The 20865-nt window shown below is 42.9% G+C and overlaps 1 protein-coding gene across 4 annotated transcripts in view; it reads left to right on the top strand.

The window, feature by feature from the left end:
- Positions 1 to 16322, top strand: part of tenm4 (teneurin transmembrane protein 4) — a 107806-nt gene extending 91484 nt beyond the window's left edge. For all 4 annotated transcript variants that reach the window (XM_029516815.1, XM_029516813.1, XM_029516812.1 and 1 more), the window contains 5 exons: positions 2747 to 2982; positions 6674 to 6970; positions 7953 to 9567; positions 11682 to 11824; positions 14762 to 16322. In XM_029516815.1, coding sequence (XP_029372675.1) covers positions 2747 to 2982; positions 6674 to 6970; positions 7953 to 9567; positions 11682 to 11824; positions 14762 to 15520 — 3050 coding nt within the window. In that variant the 3' untranslated portion in view covers positions 15521 to 16322. The remainder of the gene's footprint in view (positions 1 to 2746; positions 2983 to 6673; positions 6971 to 7952; positions 9568 to 11681; positions 11825 to 14761) is intronic.
- Positions 16323 to 20865: the final 4543 nt, after the last annotated feature.

The raw sequence follows: 20865 nt of genomic DNA, 5'->3' as shown, positions 1-20865 counted from the left end.
GTGGAGTGCTTTGCTTCAGCAACAAAACCTTTTCATTTCCGGTCTTTGTCTGTAAGGAGATGGTCAGGTAGTGTGAATGTCATTTCACCAACAACCATATCAATTCCAGCACTGCGTTTTTGCAGCACTTTTATTTTTATTTTTTTAGATATTGATCAAATACTGGCACACATTTAGCAATAACTTTGAAAGTTAGATTAAAATCACTGTGATTATTGGTGTAAAGAGGGTTGTGTGTCCTTCTGAGCCTGGACATTGTGTGGTTAGGATCAATAGCTGTATAAGATGTCCAAAGACAGCAAGTGATGCCTGGAATAGAAAGCAAACACTTTCTGGCTAAGCCCAAGTCTGGGTGGGCATAGCCTTAAGTGTAATATGGGCTGCTGCTATCTGGGCCAACCAACACTTCTCAACTGGAAGTTTTCTGCAGGTACTCCAATAAAAAGCTCTTAATAGTGAAATTTGGATGTTCCAGAATTACCAGGATATTGTTTATGGACTGTGACATAGCTGTTGGCTTTCCCCAAATTAAATTTTCCAGTCCTTGGAAGCAGTACAAACAAAAGTCCATAACCTTGTATCTTAGTGTAGTGAGGCAGAGGCTAGACACAGATGTCTCAAAGCCTGGGCAAATACAGCCAAAACTACCTCCATGGCCATATCAAGGAGTTAAACTAGTAATTAAATTTGTGTGTGTGTGTGTGTGTGTGTGTGTGTGTGTGAGTGAGCTGACCTTAGATGAAGATGTAATGCCTCATAACTTACAGAGCTTACTCACTGTAATATTTGTTGCTCCTCTTTTATTAAAAGCGTGTCATGTAGAGCAACTCCCATTTACCAGAATGGAAATGGAATTGATTTTCTGTCATAAAAACAAGTCATAAAACACTGTGCTGGTGGCCCATGCTATTCTTCAGGTTTAGGATATTCAGTGAGAGAGATGCAGGCAGAGGGCGGACTGATGTTGTAGCTTAGTCTTCCACATTTAAGGTATCATTTTCTGATTTCCCGCTCTGTGCCTCGAATGACTGCTTCATTGATCACCTGTCGACAGCGTTGAACCTTCTGGGCTGAATTCAGCTTTTAAAAGACCCCCTTTATGTTGTGTGTGATTTGGACTTCAGCAAGTCCCACACCTTTTGGCCTGACTGTTGCACTGTGAAACTGTGTCCAAAACAGAAGACCACACTCCCCGCTTCCTTACTGTTGCTCAGAGGACTGGTCACATCCGTATTGTGACCTTGTCTTGGACATCTGCTCGTGAGTGGCGCCAGGAACTCTGCTGTTAATTAATTCACCGTTGTCTGCTCTGTAAGCCTGCAACTGGGTGATCACATAACACACAAATCCATGGCCCTTGTGATTCTTTGTTCTCCTCTCTGCTTCAAGGATGTCTGCTGAAGTATTTAATTATATAAAGCTGACTACATGTAAAGGATTGTAGATGGATCCAATCAGCTGTCAACTATTTAAGATTATATACCAAATAAAAAGTACCAATACAACAATGCACACATCACATTTAATTCCAGTATGTTATTACAGTCTAATGTATGCATAAATATGCATCCCATGAGTATATATACACAATAGAGCAAAAAAAGTAACTATGATTGTATTTTTCATTGTGTAATGTGTTGTTCACAGTTTTTCATTCTCTAACAAAAACATATAAAATATAAAAGTATATAAAAGTTCACGTTAGATTTTTCTCCTCCTGAACTGTATCCATGCGTGACCCCCTCCCGCCCCCACCCACCACCTCTCCTTCAGCAGTGATTCCAGCTTCATCTTGTCTCAGAGGCCTCCTTTTTGTAGGGTTTGTCCCAGAGGCCTTTGTTATCCCCCAAAGTGTCTGCATGATGGAGAGTGGTAAGGGCCAGTGCAAGGTCAGCCCTGCCTCCTCTGCCCATTTCTCTTGTCTCAGCAGCACAATATATCCTGTGGAACTCTGTGCAAAAGAAGAAGATATAGAACCGAATATAAAATATTGTCACTTGATGCTTCTTGTTGTTCTCTGTGCAAAATAATAAAAAAAAAAAAACGTTATAGTCACTTAAACCAGAAACGTGTGGAAATTAAAGTATATGCTTTGATTTTTTTTTTTTTTTTTTATTTTTCAGTTAAATGAAGTCAACTAATTAATCTCAGGTTTGACAAGCCATTAATTTCCTTTTTGTCCTTAATGAGAATAATATTCACCCTGGTCTGTGTCAGTCTAATGACAGGAGGCAAGGAGGAGGCATTCTCTGATGAATGTACATGAGATGTTCAGTGGAAGCATTAGTCACTGGTCTGGAGCAGGAACACAGGTGGCCGTCACCGAGGGACAGTAATGGGCTCAGATTTTTCCCTACTGATCGTGTTTGCATGTGTTCATATGTGTGGATGCAAGTGCGCTTTCCCAGTTCTGTCGACTGAAGAGAGCTAGAGCCTTTGATAGTTTTTATTATTCCATATCCTCCAGGCTGCAGCAACAGCTGTAAAACTTTACTCTGCTGGTGCTGTGCACACTCTATCTATTGATCTTTGTTGTCACAGGCCCAACATTATTGCAGCGGTTCAGTTAAATACTGCTGCTAAAGCCTTTCTCTTTGCTGAGCAGCCATTTTAGGTCATTAGGTTTGTGTCTCACTGAGATGAATATTAGATTTAGTCCTCTTACATCAGCTACAAGGAGCTCTGACTGTTTCTCTCCTAACCCAAATTCTAATTGTTTTCCCCTATGCTCCCTCCGCATTTCCAGATCAAGTTCGCAACAGCTATTTCATTGGTCTTGATGGCTCGCTGCGGCTAGTGTTGGCCAATGGCATGGAGGTATCCTTGCACACTGAGCCCCACCTGCTGGCTGGCACAGTCAACCCCACAGTCAGCAAGAGGAACGTGACCCTGGCCATCGATAATGGCCTTAACCTGGTGGAGTGGAGGCAGAGAAAGGAGCAGGCTCGTGGCCAGGTCACTGTTTATGGACGCAGATTAAGGGTAAGCATTCCGCCTGACTAAAAGTGGCTTGTGCTTGTGCACGTTTAAGAAGGATCACAAGGTGATGGTTTACGAGTGGAGGGGGTGTCCCCTAAACCTAGAAATTGAAGTTTAGTTACCTCCCGAAATGACTGCAATGCAATATCATCCTGCACCACACTGGACATTCATTTACATGCACATATTCTTGGAGAGCATCTTGTAACATGAATAGTGTAACGCTATCCTGGTTCTTGCAAACATTGACACAGACCAGAAATATTTTGGCACTGACTTTTCATCTTTGCAAAAATGAAAAGTCTGGCCCTAGAGCTCAGATTTTCTTTGCAACATCTTGGGATGATTTGTCCTTCAGACTCACCGATGTGTTACTCCAACTTAATTTCTCAGGTCATACCTTCACCTTTTCACCTGACATCCCCACACCAGAGCTGCTCCTTCCCCTTTCAAAGGTCCCATGTAGAGATTAGAATACAGATCCAATGACTTGATTATAAAGGAGGTCTAGGTTTTACAATAATGCTATGAGAGTATCCAAGAGCTATGTATGCAAAGAAATACATAGAGATTTCAAACAAACAATCGGGACTTAGATAACTTTGTGATATCACAAAGGCCGTCCTCATGCCCTCTTCTCACTGAGTGGCCCAGCTCTGTTAGAATGAAGTTTAAGAGTGGAGATGTTAAACTACAAACATAAAACACTGGACAACTGGAGCCTTAAGACAAAGCAGTTTTTGTTTAAAAGTGCACTGTGCAGTGTCCTGAATAAATTTGTCTGGATTTTAGTCTGTAAAATAAAGAAGTATATAACTAGGCAAACAGCTTCAAGACTCAACTATTCGCAGGATATCAACAGGTCACGTTTCATAAATGAACCAATGTTTGACCATAAAAACTTCTGCTGGAAGTTACTACAGTATTAATACGGAGGAGCACTGCACGAATGGATCCTGATTGATTGGCTTGTATTGTTTTTCTTGGTCGTGCGAGGCAAAAAATAACTCTGGTTAAGTTGTCAACATTCTCTGGGAGGTGACACAGCTAATGGGGAGGTGCCACTTTGTCTGTCATTGGCTGTTCATTTAATGGCCATGTCATCCCTTTGGAAGTGAAAGCTTCTAATGTATGTTACAGACAATGGCCCCAGGGGTGAGATAGGAAATGGGAGCAGCCTAATGGCAAGAACAGAGGGGATGAACAGAGCTGGAATCATTGAGCGACCTTGAGTGGCATGTCAAGTGATATTATGTGGGTGGCTGGGTGAGTGTGTAGCAGTGCACAAGAAAAGGGCTTAGATACAGAACAGAGGGATGCATGTGCGTGTCTGACTTCACAGATCCTTGTTCGGTTTGCAGTGAGCAAAGATGATAGAGAAAAGTATTTTTCTTCATTCCTTTCTGTGTCCCAATTTGTTCATCCGACTGTAAAACTTGGTTTATAGAATTACATGCGTTTGCTGTGTTCTGTTTTTCATGTCCTCAGTGTAAACCGGTCTATCGACAGTCCCTCAGTTTCCCCCCTTCACAGTGATATGTGCCACTCTGGCTTCCCTCAGCCCACCCCCCGACACCGTTCCTCATTAATGTTGCCCAGTCACAATAACTCTTTCCACAGAAACACACCTTCCTCTAAGATATGTTTGTCAATGTAAAACAGCAAGAAACTTCAACCACTTCAATGTGAATTCAAAATAAACACAAAGCTGATGTATCTGGTTTAGCATTATATTATCATCATATTGTTTTATATTTCAACGTTTTTTTGTTCAAAAGAAATCTGGAACCAAACAAAAAATTTAGGATTTGTTTTCTTTGATTGCAATCTCAGAATAAACAGAACTGATGTTACTGAAGAAAAGGGAGTAATTGTTGAATTAATCATGAGAGCTAATGAAAGCGTTTTCACTTGCGAAAAGACAGACTCAGACTGTCACGTTGATACAAAAGTAATTGATACTGATTGAGAGCTGAGGATAGTTTAAAAAGTAACATTGCTGATCTAATATACTGTAATAGTCTCTCTTCGTTTTCTACACGTCTGCTTTCTTTGAGAAGTTCCCTTTTAGAAGCGATGGCCAATTTAAAATAATTCCTCTTGAGTGGGTTTTCATTCTCATGGGATATTGGGAACTCTGCTTTAAGAGGGTTTTTTTTTTTCTACCCTGTTGAGTCTTTGGTGAACCAGATCCCAGCATGAGGACTTTTCTCTTTCTCTCTTACACCTTATTTTCTTTCTGAAGTCATCTCAACACAATCTTTCTGGACAGGCAGCAGGTCTGTACTGACTATGAAATAGGCTGACACACTGTCCTGAGCTTCAGGAAATGCCTAAGCAGGAGGGGCCTTAGTCTTCAACATCCAGTCACTTATATTTAGGAATCTAGGCCATTTCGGGCATTGCTGTCCAAAAAGTGTAGTCATTTCTCTTTTGACAGTGAAATCTGACACTTGTTATGACAGGAAGTGAAGGTAAAACAGAGAATACTGAATGTGGGGCCCATGTTCTTGTTTCTAGATCTGTTGAGTCAATTGGAAGAGCCCCCCTCCTCCTCCTCAATCCTCTCAGATTGCTTGCGTTGCTCCAAACCATCATGGAATTGTTCTCCTTGAAAATCTGTTGCTTTTAGTGTAAAATAATCCTCTCAATTAGGTATCAGTGACCTTAATTGCCTCTGGTGTAATTGTCCCTTCACAGATGAGAGGCCTAAGCATGCTCCCCATGTGAAATTGAAAAAGTGTGGCCTCTCAGCAAAGCCCCTCGTGACCCTTACTGTGGCATATATCTGGAAGGTAGCCAGAGGCAGCTTTAAGATGTTTTCAAGCCTTGCCAAGTATTTTACGAGTCCAAATAGTGGCACACCTGAAGAGAAGCAAGAGCCTGATTATAATACAGAATCAGAGGGGTCGTCTAAAGAGACCATATTTTCCAAAAGCTACCAGATGGTGTAAAAAGCAATGTATTGTATTGAGATCTGTTCTGACCTGCAACCTTGGGTCCTTTCCTCATCCTGATTTGATTTTTTTTTTTTTCTTTTGTGGCTTATGCTGAATGAGAAACAGGAGCTGCCTCCAAGGTAAAAAAAAAAGCGGCGGGTTTGTCTGGGTGCTGACCTAGACGCCGCCATAACAATCACGCTGTGCAGAGCGGCTTTATTCTGCTCTTGTCAGAGTGAAGCCAAGAGTCACCCTGTGCAGCCTCATACATCCAAAGGAGGCAAGCAATGTAAAATGTCATTTAAGCAATGTCTTGAGTTACAAAAGAAAAGAATAGATTTTTTTTTTTCTTTTCCCCTCCTCTTTTCCAATTTACGGAAATGGCTAAACAAAATGAGAGTCATCTTTGCCTGGTAATTCTGAGCAGTGGAAATTAATTTAATGATCAGTGTGGCTCTAATGTTGCACACATGAATAGACATACTCCCTCAAAGATTCTTCTGGATTTTTACATAAACAAAGAAATATGGTAATTCTTATAATTTCATCACTTAAATGACTCCTGCAGTCCTGAGATACAGCTCCTCTGCTGCATAATCACTTTGTGATTTAAGCTCTCCTCATAAGGTCCAGCTTCAGAAGAGCAATGCACCAATTCCTCTCAGTCATTTCAAACCTCAATGGATGTTTGTTTACTCATAGTGGAGCGCCTGTGGTCAAATTAAAAGTTTCTGACTCAATGCCTCCTCCTACAGGTTCATAACAGGAACTTACTTTCACTGGACTTCGACAGAATCACCAGAACAGAAAAGGTCTACGATGACCACAGGAAGTTTACGCTGCGGATCCACTATGACCACGCCGGACGACCCACTCTGTGGGCGCCCAGCAGTCGTCTGAATGGAGTCAATGTCACCTATTCCACTGGGGGCCACGTGGCAGGTATCCAAAGAGGCACCATGTCTGTACGCATGGAGTATGACCAGAATGGCAGAATCACCTCCCAGATATTTGCTGATGGTAAATCTTGGAGCTACACATACCTTGAGAAGGTACGAACTGTTTCTGTAATTATGATTAAATGGGCTAAAGATAAAAATTTTATATAAGACGCCAGGTACATGTTGGACAGATAAATGGTGAAAGTGGGTTTATGTGAGAACCTAATTTAAGTATCTTGACAGGGGTCTTTAAACTGGAGTTAAAAGTTAACTTGTAATACACCAGCTGTGTTTTTGCTCCATAATCAGGCTCTAGCGCAGATATCAGCAGAAATGTAATTAAACCCCGCCTGGTGCACTGCACAATGTTATACTCTGTTACTATAGCCTGATAGAAAAGTTCAACCTGAAATGGCTCTGACGAGGAGAACAGAGTGAAATGTCACTTTTTGCTCATTAATTGAAGCTAAGATTGTAGGGAAAAGGTGAAGAGCTGCGATTCTCCATCGTAGACATGGGATATGACTTTGGAAGCTTGTTAATAGTCTATAGGCAGTTTTTCAGCAGCCTCTAAGTGCTGAGATACTGGACGCCTGTTGTGACAGCCTGAGGATTGATTTAAAGACATCATTTACTGGCCAAAAGAGGGTGCAAATAGGATTTTTTTTTTTTCTTTTTTTATTTTGCCAAGTTGTGAAAAATTCATTTCTCTCGTTCTCTTCGAATCAAAAGACCCCACAAATAAGAAACACGAGGCATCATGTTTTTGAAATGATCTCTTAAGGAAATTGTATTGTCAGTGGAATACTCCACTTTCAAGATGGAAATCAGATTATCAGTGACTCTGACTTGCATGAATAACATGTTATCACTTTTGACATTTTGCTCATCCCTTTGTGGTAGACCAGCCTAGTGTCTTATGCATTCACAGCCCACACTTATTTTCATGTTCTTTAGGCGACAACAAAAAATTAAAAATGAATTGATTAATAGATAATTCATTGTTTCATTGCATCTAATATATATTGTGTTTGGTATGTTTCATCTGTGATGAAATCACTCAGAGAGTACTTGTTTCCTCTTCTCTTCCCAGTCCATGGTTCTGCTGCTCTACAGCCAGAGGCAGTATATCTTTGAATTTGACAAAAATGACCGACTCTCCTCCGTGACAATGCCCAATGTGGCACGGCAGACCCTGGAGACTGCCCGCTCCATTGGCTATTACAGAAACACCTACCGTCCCCCTGAAGGTAACGCTTCAGTGCTCCAGGACTACAGCGAGGACGGTCAGCTACTACAGACCACCTACCTGGGCACAGGCCGCCGAGTCATTTACAAATACGGCAAGCTTGCCAAGCTGCTGGAAATCCTCTATGACACCACGCGCATCGGTTTCTCCTATGATGAGGTGGCGGGCATGCTGAAGACGGTAAACCTGCAGAGCGAGGGCTTCACCTGCACCATCCGCTACCGTCAGATCGGTCCGCTCATTGACAGGCAGATTTTCAGGTTCAGTGAAGAGGGCATGGTCAACGCCAGATTCGACTACGTCTATGACAATAGTTTCCGTGTAACTAGCATGCAGGCTGTCATCAATGAAACGCCACTGCCTATCGATTTGTATCGCTATGACGACGTGTCTGGTAAAACGGAGCAGTTTGGCAAGTTCGGGGTAATCTATTACGATATAAATCAAATTATTACCACAGCAGTGATGACACACACCAAGCACTTTGACGCTTACGGCCGGGTGAAGGAGGTACAATATGAGATCTTTCGCTCACTCATGTACTGGATGATGGTGCAATATGACAACATGGGACGAGTGGTAGCCAAGGAGCTAAAAGTCGGGCCTTATGCAAACACCACACGCTACACATACGAGTACGATGCAGATGGTCAGCTCCAGGTAGTCTCCATCAACGACAAGCCCCTTTGGAGGTACAGTTATGACCTCAATGGCAACTTGCACCTCCTCAGCCCTGGAAACAGCGCACGGCTCACGCCACTACGCTACGATATTAGAGACCGCATTACCCGCTTGGGAGATGTCCAGTACAGGATGGACGAGGACGGCTTCCTAAAGCAGCGAGGGAATGAATATTTTGAGTACAACTCAGCCGGCCTGCTGGTGAAGGTGTACAACAAAGTGAGCGGGTGGAGCATCAAGTACCGTTACGATGGCTTGGGCAGGAGGGTGTCGAGCAGAAGCAGCGTGGGCCATCACCTGCAGTTTTTCTATGCTGACCTGTCCAGCCCCACTCGGGTCACCCATATGTACAATCACTCCAGCTCCGAGATCACCTCGCTGTACTATGACCTGCAGGGTCACCTGTTCGCCATGGAGCTAAGCAGTGGGGATGAGTTCTATGTGGCTTGTGATAACATCGGCACCCCTCTGGCTGTGTTCAGTGGCTCAGGCCTCATGATCAAGCAAATCCTACACACAGCGTTTGGAGAAGTCTACCTCGACACCAACCCCAACCTCCAGCTCATAATTGGATATCAGGGAGGTCTGTACGAGCCTCTCAGTAGACTGGTCCATATGGGCAGACGGGACTACGATGTCCTCGCTGGCCGCTGGACTACGCCTGACCACGAGATCTGGAAACGTCTCAACAGCAACCACATTGTGCCATTCAACTTGTACATGTTCAAGAATAACAATCCTCTCAGCAACAATGAGGAGATAAAGTGCTACATGACTGGTAAGTTCACATCATGTTTTACAGAGATAAGATTTTTGTTTGTTTGTTTGTTTGTTTGTTTGGCTTTTCATGCCAAAAAGAAATCCCCCTTAAAACTTCCTTTGCAGACGATGGCAGCTTGGCTTCAAAGTGGTTACAGTGGATTCTGGTGGCAACCTGGAGTCAGTGGGGGAGGGGGGTATCAAAACATTCATAGAAATTTCTAAAACCACGGCTGCCATCCTCTGCAAAGCACCAAGCTGCAAACCTGTCAGGGCCGCATTTCAAACCCTCTGGCTGCTCCTGTGTGATACTCAGGCAAGATTTTCTACATTTTCTTCACAACTATAAATGGAAGAAAGCCAGATGCAGCCCTAAAAAAAAATACAATTATTTGAACTGTTTAAGTGAGTGCAGGTATATAAATAGTGGATGACAGATGTTAAGTGAGTCTCACAAGAGCAATCAATATTGCATGTAATTTTTTTATGCTGCTATAATTACATGTGTGCTGGGACCCCCACATGAATCTGCTATCGTTTGCAGTTCCGCAAACTATACTCATTTTAGTCTTTTATGTCAAAGTTGATGTGCTTTTATTCTAAACAATGAGCCACAAATGGAAGAACAGACCCTGCCAAGATTAAAATGAAATGCAATGTGCTAGAGAGGTTTTTAAGAGCCGCCTCACTGGGACATTGAGGTTGTTTCTCTGCCCTGGCAAATGTGTGTGTGTGTCTGTGTGTGTGTGCATGCATACATACGTGCGTGTGCCCAGTGGCTATCGTTTTTTTTAAAGGGCTCGAAGGAAACAATGCTGCACGGTAAAAGCCCCCTCTGTTGCTCAACACTCAGGTTCCTTCCCAGAAATATCACATCGTCTCTGTGTCGCTTTGTGGTGGGGAGGAGGTAAATGGCAGTGAAAGCACCCCAGTGGAGACAGAGAGCACAATGGATTCATAGAAACCTTAACCAGGGCCATACATATCAACCTCTTTGGCTGGAAGTTAAACAGCATTGTTAAGGATGCTAACTGAGTTCTCTGAGGTTCAGCCATATAATTCTCTGTCATCATTCTGCATCATATTTGCTCAATAAAGCTCATGAGAGCTAAAATAAGAAGGTTTTTCGCCTTTATTCATTTACCTGTGGACAGTACCAAGAGGAAAAGTAAGCACTTTCATTCCCATCCCTCTACTGGTCTCTGACCAACAAAGCCATTTAGTCGTCTGCCAAACAGAAAAGCATTCAGCTTCACAGTCCACCATTAGGAGTCGCCTGGCATTAGAATGCTGAGCAGACTGTTAGATATACTGTAGCGGGTCTGCCTCAGCTGTGATTGACAGTGCTGACATTTCCATTCCTTTCACTAAATTACCGAGGTCCTTTCATTGTCCTCAAACAAATTCTTATTTAAAAAAGCTTTGTCAAGTGCCACAATGTGGCATTGCCAGCCTGTGACAGACTTACCCGCCAAGTGTCACAGCAATGTGTCTGCTGCCCGTAACAAACACATTGAAAGGGGCAAGAAACAAATGGCTGAAAACTTAACAGGCTTTGCTTCCAGTCATGCCTGTAGCCGTTGTGGTTTGCAGAATTAATGACAACTTATCCCAGGGAATGGCAGCAGCACCTACAACCTTTTGATAGCCCACATTGTCACAAGAGTATGGATTTGAATCCCGGACACATCACGTTCCCCTCTTTTAGCATCTCAAAAGAGAAAAGGAAAAAAAAAAAAAAAAAAAAAACTGCAGAAATACCTGCTGAGTGTTCCCGATATCTGCAGCTGAATTCCTGGCAGCTTTGAAATAACATGAAGTTACAGTATATAATTATAAACACAGCAGACGCTCTCAGATGTCACTTGGCGGCTGCGGGCCCCAGCTGTATGTCATTAGTGCAGCACCTGCAGGAGTGGACATGAATCATTGACACTATCTCGAGTGTTTATTATAGCTCGTCCATTTTCACAAACAAATCATTGGCTCAGACAAAGTGAGGGGTATTACAAGGAGACACCCGACTGCAAGATCCCAATTTCTAAATTGAATTGAATGAGTTGTTATTTTGTCTATCGGTATAAGTGCGTATATGTGTATCACTGTTTAACCATTTTGATTACTCCTTTGCAGATGTGAACAGCTGGTTGGTGACCTTTGGTTTCCAGCTGTACAACGTCATCCCCGGCTATCGAAAGCCCAGCACAGAAACCATGGAGCCATCGTTCGAGTTAGTCAGCACTCAGATCAAGACTCAGGAGTGGGATAGCACAAAGGTAAGCCAGCTTTTCACCTGACCACAGATCACCTTCTTCTACCTTTGCCCTCCTCATTTTCAACATCATTAGCAAATAGACACGCTCTACGTAGCCAGACCACCACAGGAGATGCCTGCTATCAGGCTGAAACACGGCCCTGCGAGCCCGGTCCCTGCCCCTGGTCCTCAACCCGGTGGGCTCAGGCTAAACAGCGCTTGTAATTGTCCTGCCATTAGGGAAATTCACTCTCCATTCCCTCCACCACTGGCCATTGATTTCATCTCAGTTTTACACCATCAGCCAAGGTCTGAGGAGTAGTAGACATGCTCTGATTCCCACGTTTATCAGCCCTTTTAAGTTACCTCCAACTCAACTGAATTATTGACAAGGGCCCTGTTGTTGTCTTGGGTTTGGTTACAGCTCCACTGGAGAATGCCACCCATCAGGAGGTCAGATTCACAGTCAGTGACACTCTGGCTGCAACCTTAACACAGTGGGGATTTGTTGTTATAAAAAGTGTGCTCTCATCTATTTGTAAGCCTAAAAGCTTCTGGCATGATACAATACAATACAATACAAGGTTATCTGAGTCTGTGATCTCTGATCTGACCAACTGACCATAAGAAGCAGGCAAGCCACTATTAACCGCTATTGCAGAAAACCACATCTTATGAGGGGAAGGTTCCTACCTTGAAGATTTAAAACGTTACAAATACAATGAAAATACAACGATATGTATCAAATGTTTCACATTTTGATTTCAGAATTCCTCAGCTATAAACTGTGATTATATAAATCTCTCCTCATCTAGTGTTGGCTACTTTTGAATGGTTACCATCAGAGCCCCCTGGGTCTGACTCATGCATGCTGCCTGCCTGACACTCTCTGAGAATCACTGATCTCACCCAAGGTACCAATGCGCAAATAGGCCGCTACAGGGAAAATATCAAATTTAATCCAAAGGCATCCTGCCAATTTCAATTTCAAATATTTGAGAGAAGATTTAATGGAATAGTCTCGTAGATTAGAAAGAATGAATGCAAATTTTCAGACATACAGTTGCAATTCGGACTACATCAAACTACACCGTTTTTCAAGACCATGGTGCATCAACAAGCAGCTTGAACCATTTTTGCTCATGTTTGTGAAGGCGGTCTGCCCTCAGCTTGCCTGTGCAATATGTGGCCTGCTGCAAATGATATGTAAGGATAGATTGAGATAATTAGTCTTTACTGCATGCATGAGCCAGGGCATGATATTCTTATCTGGAATTCCTGCTTCAGAGATGGTGTTTTAAGCTGGTTAATGCCATGTTTATCCTTGCTGCAGATGGTCCAGCCAAACTAATTAAATGTCAGGTTCTTTGAAGCATAGATATAGATTTAAAACTACACATGGTACGTATCCCGTGCACTTGGCACTTAATTTTATTACGTATGAGAGAAGTATGCCTGCCTTTCTGTCTCTTTTCATTTAAGCCTCCATTTCGCCATGCTACTGAATCTACACACGTGCTGAAAAATGCCACGAGGGGCTGGACCGATGAGTTTTGCGTTGCACGAGGCTTGATCTTTCATTCTGGGTTATGCTGGAGGCTCATTCCACCCCATGATATGTGAATGATGCTTCTCTGGGAGTGTCCCAAGAGGCTGTTTCTGTGAAGTGTAGGACATTGTCCCCTATCCTTCCTAGTGCCTGTGGGGCAGCTGACTGGGTCGCAGTGTTGGCACGGTAAACAAACATGGAGTGGCATGGTGTGAAGTGTCCCCCCAGGCCATTGCTCCTCAGGGGCCGCAAAACACAGCTGCCCCCACCCTGTCATACGTTTCCTCCTTCATGCAAAAGATCTGACGCCATGTAACATCAAAGAGGGGGGCAGACAGGCTGGTCAGTGCTTCTCAACCCCACCCAGCCCCCCAGCCTGTAGCCTCTTTTTAGCAAAGGCACAGAGCGACAAAATGCGAAACTGTCAGGAAGACTTTGAATATGACTGGTCGACAAAAACTCCGCAGGATGCTCACAGCCTCTTATCTTTGGTGATGGCAAGAAGGCACAGTGTTTAAGGGCCCTTTTTGTTTCTCCTCAGATCTATCTAGGCAACTGTCTCACTTTGTGTTGGCCAATTTCCATTTCATCTCACTTTCCTCATTTCAGCATCCCCCTTTTTTTCCAGAGGAATACTCTTGTCAAGTACTGTTAGGACAAAGTATTAATTTTGGCTAAGGGGAATGTGGAATCCATACAGAGCTTTGATGCCTTAGGGCATGAGACATATACACTAGTTACCAACAGATTCCTCTTTCATATTTAGCACAGCGTGGCTGTCAGAAGACTGTAATTTCGCCCTTTTTCAAAATATCATGGCTGTCACAAATAATCAGAGAGATTTGCATTAGCTGAGAAACACCTCTGCCCTTACCTCGACTGTATGGCACATTCACACTGTTAGAAATTAGTAGCTTGTCATTCATAAAGAATGTAACCATGTCACTATTTATTTACGCACATATGCACACATGCAGAGATATTTATGTCAATACAGTGTGTGCATGAGTTTTAATTTATATCATATTTTGATGCACTTTTTACGAAAGGTGTTGAATCGTTCCCATTCAGGCAGACGCCTTACCTTAGAAAAGAATGGCTTAGCATCGAACCGAATACGTTTGAAGTGTTAAAGGAAGCAGAAGGAATTTTCCCTTTTTGGAGCACCTGAGCACCTTAAAGCAGACACTCCTGCCTAGTCCCCATTCAGAGGAGGATAAGGATAAAGTTAATGACAAAGGTGTGAGGCAATCAGAGTTGAATATTCAGTTAAATATCTGACAGAGCTTTTTCAAGCAGGCAGCGGAGTAATACTGCGTTAATTTATTTGTTGCTCAGAGAAACAGCATAAGATATTTTATCACGTTTGTGGATGCTACGTGACTGAACAGAATTGTCTTTGTCTTACAGTCTCTGCTGGGCGTTCAGTGTGAAGTTCAGAGGCAGCTGAAGGCCTTTGTGAAGCTGGAGCGTTTCGGACAGATCTATAGAGCCAAAAGTGCCGGTTGTCCTCAAAGCAAGAGCAAGAAGATCTTTGCCTCTGGGGGCTCCATCTTTGGGAAGGGGGTGAAATTTGCCATACGAGATGGTCGCATCAGCACCGACATCATCAGTTTGGCCAACGAGGACGGGCGTCGCATGGCGGCGGTTCTGAACGACGCCTTCTACCTTGAAGATCTCCACTTCACCATTATGGGAATAGACACCCATTACTTTGTCAAACTGGGCTCAGTGGAGGGAGACCTCGCCCTCATTGGCATGACAGTGGGGCGCCGCACGCTAGAGACTGGAGTCAATGTGACCGTGTCTCAGGTCAACACGGTCCTGAATGGCAGGACTAGGCGCATTACTGACATTCAGCTACAGTACGGCGCCCTGTGTCTGAATACGCGTTACGGCAGCAGCGTGGATGAGGAGAAGGTTCGTGTGTTGGAGCTGGCCCGGCAGAGAGCCGTCGCCCAGGCTTGGGCACGGGAGCGCCAGAGACTGAGGGACGGGGAGGAGGGCTCGCGAACCTGGACTGAGGGAGAGAAACAGCAACTCCTGGGCTCGGGGAAGGTCCAGGGCTACGATGGTTACTACGTGGTTTCAGTTGACCAATACCCCGAGCTGGCAGACAGTGTCAACAACATTCATTTCATGAGACAGAGCGAAATGGGCCGAAGGTGACATGAACACGAGGCTCTGCGGTGACGGACTCAGATGTAGGACATGGGACTTCTTGCCAAAGACAGTTGTGTACATGACCACTTGTTTTTCATTTTGTTTTTTTGTTTTTTTTCTTTGACTGTGCTCAACTTAGTTTTTAATATACTGTAAAGAAAAAAAAAAAAGATGGTTGCAATCAGTTGCACTGTATTAATAGAAGCGTGCCCTTCTCCTTTTGAAGATTCTTTAACAGTCTTTGCCCTTCAAGTGCGGCTGCTAGAGGATGAAAATTTGCGATGTCTGTGACTTATTTTTGTGACTCCATTTCCTCGTCCCTGTTGGTGATTCTGTTCAAAGGAATCCAAGAGGAGTATCGGTAATGCATTATGTTCAGTGGCTCACTCTGCTGCCAGACTTGCAGATTGTTATTCACAAGCTTGCTCCATTCTGCCTTTTGCTGCGCCTCAGCCAAGGAGATTCCTTCTCTTTTAATCACTTCTTTTTTATACTTGAAACCCTCATAGCCCCAGTCATCCATAAATTATGAGAGCGATTTCTGTTGGAGGTAGAGCCCTTCATCAAAACACTAGCTGTACTTGTCAGGGCACCTTCATTTGTTTGATGTCTTGTAATTTTTTTAACACAAGGCCTGATACTCATCTGTGGTCTTAGCATGGAAGGCTTCAGTGCATCCTGATGGTGCACGTTGATAGCCTTCTTTATGAACTGCAAATTTAGCAAACTGCTTAATCCTGCTTAAACTGTATGATGAAGCCAACAAAGGGATATGAGGTCACTTTTTTTTATTTTGTGTGTGTGCGTGCTTTCCTTTAAATTGGTTTTGGGTTTGGGTGTTTTTTTGTTTTTTTGTTTTTTTGTCTTGTCTTGTTTTTTTAATCCAAGGAAGAAAATTAAAACATAGAATAAACCTTTTTATTTGACTGTGGTCAAGCTACTCAATTATGAAAATAGTGAAGAGCCAACAAAAATACTGTGGAATTAATGTGTGTATTAAACAACAAAAGGTATTTTACAGGAATGGTTTTTGAATTACATTTTAGTTTTGTTTTATAAATAGCTATATGAATTAACAGTATAACAAATGTGAATTTAAAAAAAAAATGTGAACTATTGTCCCTTTTATTGTTAATTGTTGTACTTGAACAATACTTAAGGGTGTTTCAACACATGGAATAAACTATGAAAGGTGGTTTAGTTACATCAATTACTGTGTTTTTATTAGACCAGCTATGTTTTACTGATCTGAATATGAAAGGCAGTGTTTCTTTATCATTGAGCTTAAGTCAGTATTCCTCATCACAGTTTCCCATCAGATAAAGTTTAGGAGGAGAATATTTTTTAATAAGTGATGGCTAAGGAAACCAGTCTCATCAGTGATAGAAACCGCATTAGTGTATTGGCTGCTGAGATAGATGGGCTTTGCGTAGTGTTGTGGGTGAGATGAAAGATACAAAATGCCTTTGCCCTAAGGGCTGCCTGCAGGTCAGCATCGAAAGTGCTTTCATACCCCAGAATAGGGCTCCACTCGGTCCCGTGGCTGGCTAAAACACAGTACACCTGCAGATGTACTAGTTCGTGTTTACAGACTAAAGGTCATCAATAGACACCAACCTTGGAAATAACCTCCGCGGACACATCCTAGCTCTGGTTTAACAGTGTCCCACTCCCCACCTCCCTCCCTTGCTCCCCTCAGTGGAGACTGCAAAGGACAATTTACGTCTGCTCATTCCAAAATGTCATCGTGTGAGAACACAAGAGGAGTCAAGACTATTTTGGATAATTGTGACTTTAATTTGACTTCTGATACTTTTTGAACTATGCCAAGCCACTGCACACTCCTGACCTTCTTATAATTTTAACCATCAAACATGAACTTGTTTGTGTGTGTTGGGGCGGTGGGAGCATGATTGAGTGTCTCAATCTGTACAAATGTTAAAGCTAACAGTAAATGGTTATTTTTTTTTTCCCCTCTCTGCTGTTGGTTGATTCAGTGATGTTTCGTTTCCAAAACAAAAAAAAATGTATGTTTAGCATAATATGAATGAAGGATATTTGCATTGTGGAATATTGCACTGAGAACCGTTGCGTTATAAGACTGTATCTTTTTCTAAAGTTTGGACTCACTTTGAGTTTGAGTTTGTTCTCAACACTGTGTTTTTAGCGCTTCTCTTTGACTATGTAAATACGAAGACATCAAAGTAAGCTGTAAATAAAATGCAAATGTAGATACCTCTTAGAGCTACATCGGTCACCCTGTGTAGTCTTAAGGTAGAAAAAAAAATAAAGGGAATATTTTGTGTTTATTTCCTGTGTTTTTTGTTTGTTTGTTTGCTTGTTTATATAATATGTATATTCTATATAACACAAAAAATAATTCTATGTCAAAGTGACTTGAGACATGTTAGATTCACTTTGCTACCACACCTGATTGTGTAACTTCTAAAATTTGCATCGCATCCCATTTAACGTGGACAAATTAGCTGATCATCTTCACCTCCAGAATGTTCCACACACACACTAATTCTCACCTTGCATCACATTTCGTGATGATGTTAATTTGATGCAATTTGATATTACGCCTTGTGCCTTTTGTTAGTTAAACGCGCACTACCACCTGTTTAGAGCATCAATCTATTAAATCCTGAAATGAAGTGATCATGTGGTCGATCACCAGCACATAAAATACATACCATTCATAAAAAAAGTTAATGCATTTAAAAGCCAGGTGATAAGCAGGCTTCAAGGGATGCTGAGCAAAACTATTAAACTGTCAAAGTTGAAGAACAATCCTTTGATGTTACAAAAGCCACCGGGAGACTGTGTTTTTTAAACTTGATAACTTTGTTGAAACAAGTGGAGCTCAGGGTCTAATCCTGTTAGCAGGCGGGGTGGCTCGGGAGTTCCTGCCAGTATGTGGTGGCAGGAAGGGAGCCTGGAACATTTACACTCACTGCAGGCAGAGCTGAGTACGGTGCCCAGAAGAAAGCGCGACGGCCCGCTTTTCCTAACCAGGCAGCGCTCTCTCATTTGCCCCCCCCACTATGTATTAATGCGAGTGGAGAAAACCGCTGAGCTCTCTGCGTGACTGGCAAGCATCAGGAAATGATCACACCCCAGTGTTTGCCTTAGCTAGTTTGACTTCACAAGTTTTTTTGCAAAGCAAATTTCAAATCTGTGTCTCCCATCTTCCCTGAGACAGACTGAGCCCCGAGCCCCACATGTCTCAGATGAAGAGGATTTCTCTGCCGGGGGAACAGAAAGTCCTGCCAGCAGAGAGTCTGAGCAGGATAAATTCTGCTGCAGAGGCAAAATGCCCTCTAGCCTTGAGGGTTGTACTTTTTCAGTCCAACCCAAACAATAACTTCACCTCAACCACCTCTGTAAGGAGAAAGTCTCCACAGGGCACTGTGACAATGGGAGAGCATTTTATTTCTCACATACTAATTAAGTAAAAACATTTGGTACAACTCCTGTCCTGTTTTGTGGACAATGCAGCATCAACGGCCATAAACATAACCCATTAATCGCAATCTTTGGAAGACAACTAAGGTTCAAATGACTTGTTATTTGTGGATAAATACTGTGTATAATAACTGAAATAATGTCTTTTTACCGTGATTACAAGCATGTCCTGTGATGCTGACAGGTTGCATGTGGCACCACGCTGCATCATTGAGTAGCTGAAAATATGAACAGAAGGCAAGGAAAGCAGTATGTGCCATCAAGTGTTGAAAACAAAGGCTGATTCACCATGCAGGCTGAAAATAATATGTGATCTTTTGCTCACGATGCAATTAATATTAGACAGACCAGTGTCTGTTTTCACAAAGGTACACACAAAACTGTTGTTATAGCCGTATTGCCAAAATTAGCCCTTTCGGTGGTTTGCTGGCCAGTTGAGAGTAAATGGTGCAAATTCACCATCACTCGCTTGCAGAGGTGCAAAGCAACGCTAAAGTTAACTCTTGTTCTCTATTCCCACTACTAAAGTTAGCATGCTAACTGGCGATAGCCTCAGCTCAGCCGGGCCAAACTATCGCTTTAAGAAACCCAGTCACTGTTGTGGATCTCCTACCATGAGGAGGCAGCACTGCCCAGAGGGTGTTTAATAACCTCTTAACACATCAATGACAGAAGCTCTTTGCTAGGAACTATCCCCTCCATCCCTCTCCCAACAGGGCACAGCATTCAGCAGCAGAGAAAAGTTACATATGGAGCTTTTAATAGCAAGAATATTCTCAGTGCTGTGGCTTCTTTTCCCTTTGTGTCTGCAGCAATTGTTTTCAGGTTCAATCAGAGACAGACCTGTTCGACAGCGACACTATTTGTGGTTCATGCAGCCAAATTTGCTCTCGCGTTCACTTAACAACTACCATTATATTCAAATTTGATTGACCTTCTTCAAGTTATTTATGTGAGAGAAAAGAATAAAATCTTGCATCAGTCAGATTCCACCTCTTTGACGGGCGATGGGAGGCAAGACCTTCTTCTAAAAACCATGCATGAACTATTTTTCATTACCTGAGTCGAGACTGATGAGAAGAGATATCTCTGCAAGGCTTTCACACTCCATCTGTTTCCTCTCGCTGATAATTTTAACATTCTTACCCCAAGTGTTGGATAAACACTGGCAGAGGTATTTGCTGTTAAAATCAGTAAAAGGTTGGTTCCTGCTGAGGGCCAGCAAGCCAGCCAGCCAGCCATTCCCTCAGTGAATCCTGTCCATAGGCCGAAAATAACCACCAAAAAGAAACACCTGCTGTCTCTCATCTTCGTCTGTCTGTCAATCTCAGGTATTGTAATTGCATGACGGTCAGCTGCATGTTTTTCCCTGAAGATCAGTAATGTTGTTGACATGCAGCGCCACCTCGCACTGCCGCTCCACCACTCTTGAGAATTCTAAGCAGACCGGTCGCATTTGTTCAAGTTTTCGCAACAGCCATAAAATAGCTGGTTGGCATGATAACAACATATGTCCGAATGGATGGGACAGCCCCGACTTCCATCTTTAATCATTGAAGTCCTCGTTCCCCTCTTTACCAGTTATGCAAATGCTGGACCAATCGTAAAAGCTAATGGGGCAAGGAATGGTAAACCAACTGGCCATAGAGAAGTGAGACAGAATTTTCCTCAGGGTTTGGGGTCTCATCTGGATGCCCGCTATGATGACAAAACCCACCAGTGATAGAAGCACTCAGTAAAGTGCAAGCTTCGGAAATAAAAATGAGGTGATGGTTTTCAAAGTGTCATTTTTCTATGGGTCATACAAAGGCCAGCGTTGCCTCACATGGCAACCGGCCTGCAAGGGGAAATGGAAAATGTGCAGTACCAGCAGCACCTTAAGC

This window comes from Echeneis naucrates, chromosome 13, assembly GCF_900963305.1.
Source record: "Echeneis naucrates chromosome 13, fEcheNa1.1, whole genome shotgun sequence".
NCBI lineage: Eukaryota > Metazoa > Chordata > Actinopteri > Carangiformes > Echeneidae > Echeneis > Echeneis naucrates.
The sequence above is the reverse complement of the archived record's forward strand: the minus strand, read 5'-3'. Positions and strand labels throughout refer to the sequence as shown.